This window comes from Sinohyriopsis cumingii, chromosome 3 (genome assembly GCF_028554795.1).
Source record: "Sinohyriopsis cumingii isolate HCF-2022 chromosome 3, ASM2855479v2, whole genome shotgun sequence".
In the NCBI taxonomy this organism is placed as follows: domain Eukaryota; kingdom Metazoa; phylum Mollusca; class Bivalvia; order Unionida; family Unionidae; genus Sinohyriopsis; species Sinohyriopsis cumingii.
In genome coordinates this window covers 23059825-23072388 of record NC_142963.1, presented here as the reverse complement: position 1 = coordinate 23072388, position 12564 = coordinate 23059825, and the positions used below count along the sequence as shown (strand labels likewise).

The window sequence follows — 12564 nt, the reverse complement described above, 5'->3', positions numbered from 1 at the left end:
CTTGGTCCAGCCAATTATGATTTGCATGGATCTTAGTGACAGGTCTGTCTGTCTAACAGTACCATTGGCAACATGCCCTCTCCATGATGGATATTTCAGTTAGAAATCTCTCTGTCCAGTCAGGCCTTTGGAGCTGCCGGTACTGGTCATAGCCAGACTTCTATACCACCAACTTCCAGGCTGACTGTTCACCTTGCAAAAACCTGCCAGAAGTACCAGACGTGTATGTTCACTGCTTGTCCAGAAGGGAGAGCAAGTGATGTTTTCATTGGGATAGAATTGAGTCTTCATACCACCTGTCCTCTCCAGAGCTGAAAGTAGACACAGACCCACTGTGTGTGACAGAACTCCTTCGTCATTTACATAATACTCAGATATGATCATAAAATGGACTGAAGTTTAGCTTTCAAGCTGCCATTGAGGACATTTATATGGTGTTCACTACTTCAGAATGCCCTCACCCTGTACCACTACTCTAAAGAATCAGTAGATCTCAACAAGGAGGAAGAGACTCCATCCTTCAGGTTCTTTCCCCTATCAGATGAACTTAAGGTAGCAGGCATCTTCAATACTTATCTCTTAGTACTTGACAAAAATACAGCAGCTGTACATATGTCTGCTGGTCTGGTTTATAAGGCAGACAGATATGCTTCATACCGATCAGACCAGGTTCAGGATGTCATTGTACCTTCTTCATTGTTGGATTTGGTCTCATTTGCATCTTTCAGACTCCCAGCAATAGCCTCGCTTGGGAGGCGATGGCCAGGATTGCTAGAGTTATTGACTAGGGCTGCTCACCATATCATGGCCAATTCTTGACTGCTTCAGCCAATTTACTTCTGATATGATGTGTAGCATATCTGTGATCCACATCTCTCACTGATTTTCATGCCCTTCCTTTCCTGATGAATCTGTTTGGGTCACTGTTGCTCTGGAGGAAGAATAAAGGAAGTTGGGAGGCAGGTTGCTCTGAAGTGCCCTTCCATCACCCCACTCAACCCAGTAGGGCATTTGGAACCATTCAGCACTTGTCATTGTGAAGGGATGTTAAGCAGCCTTAGGACAGGGGATCTTCTCAGTCTCATGCTCACTAATATGTCATGAACATATTCTCCATGATACAGTTTATCAGTTGAGAGTTCTCCTTTTGGCCTCAACATCGGCCCTTGGGATTATGTATTATGTCATCACCCTGTTCAACAGTCGACATCATCTACAACAGGGGTGCACAACCCACAGGCGTGATCCGTCCTGGGAACGTGTTCTGTCCAGCCCTCAGGTCAAATTATAACAATACAGAAATCTGGCCCGTAAACAGTAATTATATTAAAGAAATTAGAAATCCACTGGGCTACTAAAATAAAATTACATAAAACCTTCATGTCAAGCGGTAGTTTATTACAACATTTATTAACATTAATTTCATTTACCAAGTCGCTGTTATATAGAACATGTAGCATCGTGTTTGCAGCCCTCGAGTGATCTTAGAAAATGCAATCTGGCCCTTGGCCAAAAAGGTTGTGCACCCCTGTTCCACAAAGATGACTGTACCGGAAACATATGGTAAGTTATATTCTACTCCAAGGCAGGAATGATCTCTCTCTTTTAGATCATCTAGGCTTTCTAGTGAACCGGGAAAAGTCAGACCTCTGTCCATCCCAGAATTTTATACATCGTAATCAGAATCGTCAAGCTCGTTGAATCTGTTTGAAACAGGACTTGGATTTCAGAAAGAGAGTTTTGCAACGACCTAGTTTATTCAGTGCAGCAGTGGACTTGATCCAACTTGGCTGTCTTTTTTATGTGGATATTGCGAACACAAATGGTGCCCCTTTTCACTTAAAGGGGATCAAACAGACATGATCATGCCCGAGATTTGATCATTTCTGCATCAGTGGTTCAACCCAGGTTGGCTGACCCTGGGAATCCTGCTGGAGAAGTTGCAAGTGGAAATATCGGTGGGTACTGACGCCAGTGTGCAGGGTTGTGGTGCCCACCAGTTGCCGACCTTGACTGAGGTCAGCGACACATGGGAGCCAGGGGAATGGCCTCTTCACATCAACATCTTAGAAATGAAGGCTGTCATGGACACTTTTTAAACATAGATCGAGAACAGCAGCAATGAAATCATCTGTTCGTGCTATCAAGCACTACTTGAAACTCACAGACAAGTTGTGGCATGTGCAAATGCCTCTACCTTCTGGTGTGAGCCATAATGCAGTATATCACCCCTCAAGCCTTTGTTTTATGGCTGAAGTAGATTGTACGCTCAGTCTACTCTGACGTCTCACCAGATCAGAGTCGCCTCATGACGATGTCTGTTCAAAAGCTGCAAGGCTTGTGATCAAAAACAATATTTCAGTCCAAGATATAATAGAAGCTGCTGGCTGGCTTGTAGTGTCAACCTTCTCGAGTCTTCATCTCGGAGATTTTAGCATTGCAAAGACAAACCCTGATTCTGGTAGGTCTTGTGGTGGCAGAACTGATGGTGACCAGACCCATCTAAATCAATCAGTACAGTCTGTTAATTTTGCTGGATTCACCAGCGGAATTTTTTAAGAAAGATTTCAATCTCATCTTCTTAGTTGTAGATAAGGGTCACAGATCCAGTGATACCAGGCTGTGTTGCTTATGTAAGTAGGAGAACAGGTTATCAATCATATGGGGAATCCACCTATTCTTCCCTGGAAGGATACCCGACATAGAGGTTTGGATGCTTAGCATCCCCTCCTCCTGTTACTTATTCTAAAATGTAATGTGATTGGGTAATGTATTCAAATGAGAAAGCAAAGTTTTAAGTAAATTAATGTTTCTTCGAGAATACTTACCCAACCACATTATGAGAAAGAAAAGTTTTTAGTAAATTAATGTTTCTCCAAGAATACTTATTCAATCACATTACTTGAAAACCCACCCAACCACCCTGCCATGCAAGCATCCTCATTAGTATGTCTCTAAGATAAAAACAAGTGACGACCGATGTTGCCAAGGGAATGTAATGAGCAAGAGTTATTGCCCTTTATATTTTGGAAATAGACCGGAAGAGACCGTTTTGTCTTTTAGTAGGGCTGGATTTGTGAGGTAGCAGGCTAATATTTCTGACATAATTTGATTGGGTGAATATTCTGAGAGAAACATAATTTACTTAAAATTTGCTTTCCAGGACAGGATGAGGGACTTTATGAGATTGCCATGAACCAAATGAAAACAAGACAAAGTCAAAGTAGGCAGGGTTTCACAATGATGGAAATGGTTTTATAATTTATAATCTTTATTCACAGATTCTAATTCATATTTGGTACAGAACCAGTCTATGGGTATTTGCGCTAAAAGCCATAAAATTTATTCTAGTCGATATGTGTGTTAGAGCAAAAATGTTTTTCAAATAATTTCACAGATGGATTATAAAAACAGTTTCCAAAGATGAAAACTTGAATGACATAATACAGCATTCCATTCTAGGGCAGCATGATTCCCATTGCATGCAGCATGGAAAGAATTGTAATATTTGGTGCTAAAAGTCATCAAATGGATTCTGGTCTGTGTGTGTGTTAATGCAAAAATGTTTTTCAAATAATTTCGCAGATGGATCAGAAAGAAAAAAACCCCGATTCCTCCAAAGATTCAATGATGAATACATGAATGCCATAATATAGTGTTCCATTCTAAGGCAGCCTAATGCCCATTGCAGGCTGTGTGGAAAGGATTTTAATAGTGGTCATAGTGGTTAATTTGATATGGAAAAACACTTGAGAAAAAAAAACAAAACATAAAATTAGATCCTCTTACTAACTCAGTTGCAGACATGAATGTTATAACTGCAGAGGTGTTATCAGCCAAGTTTTTAATAGAATATGGACTATCCCTACCAGTAGCAAATAATGTTGTCTCTCAGTTCAGATGAATGTTTCCTGATTCCAAAATTACAGAAAATATGCATGTGCAAGAACAAAATCGTGAAATATTATTTGGCGTTACCTGAAAATACTTCACTTAAAGTAGAAGCCATGAAAATTTGTCCATTTTGTACTGCCACATATGGGAGTAGTGATTATGACCACAAAATGTCGTATTCAGTCTGATTATGACCACATAAAGTTGTATTCAGTGTGATTATGACCACATAAAGTTGTATTCAGCCTGATTATGACCACATAAAGTTGTATTCAGCCTGATTATGACCACATAAAGTTGTATTCAGTGTGATTATGACCACATAAAGTTGTATTAAGTGTGATTATGACCACATAAAGTTATATTCAGCCTGATTATGACCACATAAAGTTGTATTCAGTCTGATTATGACCCCAAAAATTGTATTCAGTCTGATTATGACCACAAAAAGTTGTATTCAGTCTGATTATGACCACATAAAGTTGTATTCAGCCTGATTATGACCACATAAAGTTGTATTCAGCCTGATTATGACCACATAAAGTTGTATTCAGTGTGATTATGACCACATAAAGTTGTATTCAGCCTGATTATGACCACATAAAGTTGTATTCAGCCTGATTATGACCACATAAAGTTGTATTCAGCCTGATTATGACCACATAAAGTTGTATTCAGTGTGATTATGACCACATAAAGTTGTATTAAGTGTGATTATGACCACATAAAGTTATATTCAGCCTGATTATGACCACATAAAGTTGTATTCAGTCTGATTATGACCCCAAAAATTGTATTCAGTCTGATTATGACCACAAAAAGTTGTATTCAGTCTGATTATGACCACATAAAGTTGTATTCAGCCTGATTATGGCCACAAAAAGTTGTATTCAGCCTGATTATGACCACGTAAAGTTGTATTCAGCCTGATTATGACCACATAAAGTTGTATTGAGTCTGATTATGACCACATAAAGTTGTATTCAGTCTGATTATGACCCCAAAAATTGTAATTAAATCTGATTATGACCACAAAAAGTTGTATTCAGTCTGATTATGACTACAAAAAGTTGTGTTCAGCCTGATTATGACCACAAAACATTGTATTCAGCCTGATTATGACCACATAAAGTTGTATTCAGCCTGATTATGACCCCAGAAATTGTATTCAGTCTGATTATGACCACATAAAGTTGTATTCAGCCTCATTATGACCACAAAAAGTTGTATTCTGTCTGATTATGACCACAAAAAGTTGTATTCAGTCTGATTATGACCACAAAAAGTTGTATTCAGTCGAATTATGACCACAAAATGTTGTATTCTGTCTGATTATGACCACAAAAGTTGTATTCAGCCTGATTATGACCACATTAAGTTGTATTCAGCCTGATTATGACCCCAAAAATTGTATTCAGTCTGATTATGACCACATAAAGTTGTATTCAGCCTGATTATGACCACAAAAAGCTGTATTCTGTCTGATTATGACCACAAAAAGTTGTATTCAGTCTGATTATAACCACAAAAAGTTGTATTCAGCCTGATTATGACCACATAAAGTTGTATTCAGCCTGATTATGACCCCAAAAATTGTATTCAGTCTGATTATGACCACATAAAGTTGTATTCAGCCTGATTATGACCACAAAAAGTTGTATTCAGTCTAATTATGACCACATAATGTTGTATTCTGTCTGATTATGACCACAAAAAGTTGTATTCAGCCTGATTATGACCCCAAAAATTGTATAAATTGGCTGCTCATAAATTATAAGGAGAATTCCTGAAGTATCAAATTGGCATTCTACTTGACTGTACTTCATGTAGACAAAGTTGATGTGCAATGGCACCCTATTTCCCAGCTAAAAGACCCAATAACTGGAAGATATATATTTCCTATTCTTTATCAGGTTATGAAGTTATATTGGTTCTTTACCATTCTAATGCAGATTGTGATAGATTGTTCAGTATTGTTAACAAAAGTAAAACTGCATTCAGATCCAGGCTCAGCAATCCAGTACTTAGCGCTCTACTGGTGTGCAAAACATTCATGGTCTCAGCTGGTACAAAATGTTTTGAAATGCAATATGAGAGTCTATTGCTTTTTAAAGCTAAAAGTGCTGCATATGGAAATTTGAAGCACTAATTGATGTTAAAAGACCAGAGGGATGAATAATTCATTTTGTATGCATGCGCATTGAATTTTTATCGTGTCATATGTGGATTACTCTTTTTCTACTCACATTACTCTTTTTAACCACTTGGATTACACTTTTTCCTCAACATGGGTTTGCATGTGTATGTGTGTATGTATGTATGTATGTGTATATATATATATATATATGTATGTATGTATGTATGTATGTAAGAAAATTGCTCACCATTCTGATAATTGAGACTGACTTAAGACATTTTTGGTTATCAATAACCACTGGCAGCTTTTGTAGAAGCTGTACCACTTGCTTAGAGTACCTCCAAAATTGATCACTGTTCACAAACTGCAGTCTGGAATTTTGATGTTTGCATTTCTAACACTCCTGTTCTCTTTTTCAATTTTTGTTTTCAAATTTCAAAATGCATGTTCCAGTAAACAACATATAATATATTTTGTGTTTTCAGGCCTTTACAAAGATGTCCAAGTGCCAAAATCTTATTAACACCATGATGTCCGACATGACCCCAATGGTTAGAAAGTTCCTAAACCAGTCGATCACTTTGCTGGAGATTCTCCCACCTCTTACAGATATTATACAGCCTTCATTCAGGCCTGTGAGTATGCGTAATAATTTCACCAGTATACATATAGATTTAAGACATTTGATTGGTCACTTTATAGTCAGACTTAAATTTCAGCCAACCAGATCAATGGGTTTTAGACTTAAACTAAAGTTTAGGCTTATGTAGGTGAAAACCAGGCCCATTCTATAATTCTCAGAATACTTTTCATCTATAAAATCCAGGGTCCTTTAGGGGACCATGAAAAGCCTTGAAAAATGAATTGTTCCCTCAGGGCCTTCAAAACACCTTGAAAATTTAAAATATTGTCTGGGTAACATGAAAAGTCTTGATTTTCATGAAACTAAAAGGAATTAATAAATAGTTTTCCTTTTACAGAATTAAATGAAAAGAAAAGGGGAAAAATCCAAGAAGACAACAATCTCTTGCTAAGTTTGTGATGGAATGGAAATTTTCCCACAACTGGCCACTGTGCAGTCATAAATTTTGAATTGTATCAGTGGTTTAAATTTGAATCATTCACTTTGACATGGCTGGCTGCTGATTCCAACTTCATTGGCTAGATGAAGAAAAATATAAAGTTGGGATTATGAGATCTTTCTCAGAGCTTTGCAAATTGCAAATTATGCCACAAGGATATTGATTTGCATGCAGTGGGAGAGAGTGCTTCTTGGTCACATACAGCTGAATGAAAAAAGCCCAAGCTCTTGTAATGGCGCTTAATACAGGCAAAACAGGAAGTCTTCATCATGAAATCATTTGTGAAGTTTTAAAATAGAAATTGTATATAGACTTAATTTGGGATTGAGTGGAAATAGAACAGATGATAATTGCAATGAACACAATTAATCTAAAAATATAGAATACAGCTAAGCTGAGAGAAATGTTAATATACCTAATACAAAATAGTTTAAAATAACCATACACTGTTTTTAAATATGCGATAATATAAAAAACAAATATCTTTACTTTTTTTATTTATGGGGATGAATGTTGAAGAAAGGAAGGTACTGGAAAAGACATTGAGAAAACGACATCTGCTGCTGATTACTATGCTTTGAAAGCAAAAGATCCATAGGAAAATTTCCTTTATCATGACATCAAAATAATTTGAGAAAACGTGAAAAGGACAAAATTGCTAAACTTGGAGCTCTTCAAAAACAGCTTGATAACAAGCTACAAGAACTGAAAAATTCACTCTAAAATATTTTGGACTTTGGAAATAGTGTAGTGTAGACAGAGTAAAATGAACTTTGTTCGGTGACTACATTATTCTAATGCACAGATAAAGGATGTTTAATATTAATGGGAAAGATATTAATGATCAAACTATTGACTTCATGTTTTATTTGTATTATTTTTTTTAAATACGTTTGCAAGAAATGTTTCTTCGTATGGAATAACAGTAAGTATTAACTTGTGTTTACATAGTTTCATTTATGTATCCTTTAAAATTAATGTAATAATGCACCTTGAAAAACACGATTTTGAACCTTGAAAAACCTTGAAAAGTTTGAAAGAAATTTGCTACTAACCCTGAAAATCAATACAGTCCTCTTCTGATAGCTGCTCATCTATGCTGGAAACATATTTACACCTTGTGTACGAGAAGATTGGACACAAGAGATCCTTTCATATTGCACATAAATCAGATATACAGTTTAGCAAACACAAGCTGAGTGGGCCTCAGGTGGCATGGTAATCAAAGGCACTAACCTTTACAGATCACTGACACCTTGCCTCTGTCGGCATAGATTCAAGTCTCAGGCCCAACCAATTTGCCAGTAGCTTCATGCGGGTTGGTGTTTCTTCCTGTGGTTTTCCCAGGTTCTTCCTCCACCATGTATAGCTTGTCAGCTTGCCTTTGTTATGGCACAGTAATGCGATGGACCTCATGACCAGAAAGATTGTCAGATAAAATTAAAAAATGATGATGATGACATAATTAAGATTTATGAACTTGCATCAGATCAAAACTCTAAATCAAAACCATATACTTAAATTTGACATAGCTCAAACATATTTCACCTTGGTATCTAATTAGCTGCTTTTATATTCAGCCAGAATTAGATAGTCCTTACAGGCTATTATACACCCCGAGTTAGATATTCCTTACAGGCTATTATACATCCAGAATTAGATATTCCTTACAGGCTATTATACACCCTGAGTTAGATATTCCTTACAGGCTATTATACACCCAGAATTAGATATTCCTTACAGGCTATTATACACCCAGAATTAGATATTCCTTACAGGCTGTTATACACCCAGAATTAGATAGGCCTTACAGGCTATTTTACACCCAGAATTAGATAGGCCTTACAGGCTATTATACACTCCGAGTTAGATATTCTGTACAGGCTATTATACACCCCGAGTTAGATATTCCTTACAGGCTATCTATTATACACCCAGAATTAGATATTCCTTACAGACTATTATATACCCAGAGTTAGGTAGTCCTTACAGGCTATTATACACCCAGAATTAGATATTCCTTACAGGCTATATTACACCCAGAGTTAGATATTCCTTATAAGCTATATTACACCCAGAATTAGATATTCCTTACAGGCTATCTATTATACACCCAGAATTAGATATTCCTTACAGACTATTATACACCCAGAGTTAGGTAGTCCTTACAGGCTATTATACACCCAGAATTAGATATTCCTTACAGGCTATATTACACCCAGAATTAGATATTCCTTACAGGCTATTATACACCCAGAATTAGATATTCCTTACAGGCTATTATACACCCAGAATTAGATATTCCTTACAGGCTATTATACACTCCGAGTTAGATATTTCTTACAGGCTATTATACATCCCAGTTAGATATTCCTTACAGGCTATCTATTATACACTCAGAATTAGATATTCCTTACAGGCTATTATACACCCCGAGTTAGATATTCCTTACAGGCTATTATACACCCCAAGTTAGATATTCCTTACAGGCTATCTATTATACACTCAGAATTAGATATTCCTTACAGGCTATCTATTATACACCCAGAATTAGATATTCCTTACAGACTATTATATACCCAGAGTTAGGTAGTCCTTACAAGCTATTATACACCCAGAATTAGATATTCCTTACAGGCTATATTACACCCAGAGTTAGATATTCCTTACAAGCTATATTACACCCAGAATTAGATAGTCCCTACAGGCTATTATACACCTAGAGTTAGATAGTCCTTACAGGCTGTTATACACCCAGAATTAGGTATTCCTTACAAGCTATATTACACCCAGAATTAGACATTCCTAACAGGCTATTATACACCGAGAATTAGATACGCCTTACAGGCTATTATACACCCAGAATTAGATAGGCCTTACAGGCCATTATACACCCAGAATTAGATAGGCCTTACAGGCTATTATACACCCAGAGTGAGATATTCCTTACAAGCTATATTACACCCAGAATTAGATATTCCTTACAGGCTATTATACACCCAGAATTAGATAGGCCTTACAGGCTATTATATACCCAGAGTTAGATATTCCTTACAGGCTATTATACACCCAGAATTAGATAGGCCTTACAGGCTATTATATACCCAGAGTTAGATATTCCTTACAGGCTATTATACACCCAGAATTAGATAGACCTTACAGGCTATTATACACCCAGTATTCCTTACAGGCTATTTTACACCCAGTATTCCTTACAGGCTATTATACACCCAGAATTAGATATTCCTTACAGGCTATTTTACACCCAGTATTCCTTACAGGCTATTATTCACCCAGAGTTAGATATTCCTTACAGGCTATTTTACACCCAGTATTCCTTACAGGCTATTATTCACCCAGAGTTAAATATTTCTTATAGGCTTTTATACACCCAGAGTTAGATATTCCTTACAGACTATTATACACCCAGAAATACCTATGTCTCAAATGCGACACTATTGTAAGTAGTCCATTAGCTAAGATATTCATTGACAGTACATGGGATTGCTGAAATTGATTCTGGTACGAAAGCCACCCTCTTAAGTCAGTCACTTAAGCTCTGCAGAAATGCCTCATTGAGCATGCATGTAACTATGACATGTGACCACAAATCCTTCCTGTGATCTGTTGGTGTCCATGTATTAATAAAAGACGGCCTATGATGATACCATCGGCTGTAATTTGTCACATGATACTAGTAACTGAAGTCAACCAGTGCATCATAGACTGTGTTCTCCAGTCACCAGTTAGAAAACAATGGTCACTTACACATTTATAGAATGTACCAACTGTTAAGCATATTAAAACAATTAATGCCAGTTAATTGTGAAATCACTTAGATTTAAGAATGAATTCAGTTCATGTTTAAGTAATGTAGATTTTTATGTGATCAGCAGAATGGAAGCTAGGTCCTACTGAGATTCCCAGTCTCATTCTTATCTGTGCTGGGGATGATCAAGATGGGCTCCTTTTCCCAGTTAGACCCTAAATATTGTATTTGGCTTCCCCTAAAGGTAAAAGAAAGTATCAAAATCATCTCTGGGTACATCTGATATTTTGGCAGCCACCATTTCCATTTAGATTGTCTTCACTTTCAAGAGAATATGTAGTCCCTTGACAAGAGGGACTTTTCTTTTTGTGAGATTAAAATCCATGAGTTTAGGATCATTGTTGCAAGTTGGGCCAACTTGAATCACTCTTTAGGATAATGTTATAAGAGCTGCCTTCTGTTGGCCACACGTTTTATCCATTTACCTTTGATCTTTGCACCAGGGTAAAGGCATTTAGTCATTGGGTCCAGTCATGACCAAGACATCTAACAGCTTATAGTAATGAACACTCCTGTTGTAAGGACCAGTGCAGTTGTTTTTCTTGTACCAGTTTTTGTTTGGAGTCATAATCCTCCTGATCAGTAAATTGAGCACTGTAATAGTAACAGGTAATGTATTACTGCTATTAAAAAAAAATATGGGTTGTTGTTGTTGTGGGGTTTAACGCCATTTTTCAGCATACGATAGGCTATGCATGGTGGCCCACCACCACCACCACCACTCTTCATTTTTCTACCATGCAAATTACTGTTTGCGTTGAATGTAGAAATTGCAGTTTTACTCATCTCAACCACAGTAGCTTGATGTGACAAAGGTAACCGATAACTTTCTGCTCTTAGTCTTAATAGAAATAGTTAACAAAAAAATTTGATAAATTGTCCAATGCACATAAAAAGTTGTTCAGATGAAGTGTACTAGTTAGTGTTCAGATGAAGTGTACTAGTTAGTTCATTTCAGAAAGATATGAGTGAAACCTTTGTGTGGTTGAGAGTTGTCTGCTTGGTTCTATTGTAGATATACAAAGATAGCAAAATACCAGCTTCATAGTTCTTAATATTCCATAAGTTTGATTAATGCAGGCTGTTGTGGTGGACTGCTCCAGTGGCCTAATGGTTAAAGTGTCTGCCTTGGATGTGGGAGGTCACGGGTTGAAACCCTGGCCGAGTCATATCAAAGACTTATAAAAGTGGTACTAAACGCTGCCTTGCTATTGAAAATCTGTTTAAATATAGCTCAGACTGGTCCCAGGTTTTGTCATTATATAAACATTAAATGAAAAAGATATGATAAGACAACGCCTGGTGGTTATTTTCCTGATAGTTAAAGTAATTGTGGATTTCAGTGGCAGTTTGAAGAGAGAAAGATCGGTTCTAAATGTTCACTAATTCCCCCCCAAAAACATTGAACTGATCGCACTATGTATGGTCTGGTACTAAAACGTTTGTAAAACTAATTACAAATTTAATGACATTTTGTGACAGTACTGGTAGGTAATATAGTTTAAACCTATTGTATATGTTATTTAAAAAAATGATGATGAAACATGGTTCTTACAATTTTTGATAAGATGACTCCCACTTGTTAGAGTTATTTCTGATGATGTTCAAGCAGTGCCACCAGT

General features: G+C 36.8%; 1 protein-coding gene across 2 annotated transcripts in view; it reads left to right on the top strand.

The window, feature by feature from the left end:
* Nucleotides 1-12564, top strand: part of LOC149802535 (chromosome transmission fidelity protein 18 homolog) — a 121933-nt gene that overhangs the window by 89721 nt on the left and 19648 nt on the right. For both annotated transcript variants that reach the window (XM_089951778.1, XM_089951777.1), the window contains exon 18: nucleotides 6517-6666. In XM_089951778.1, coding sequence (XP_089807904.1) covers nucleotides 6517-6666 — 150 coding nt within the window. The remainder of the gene's footprint in view (nucleotides 1-6516; nucleotides 6667-12564) is intronic.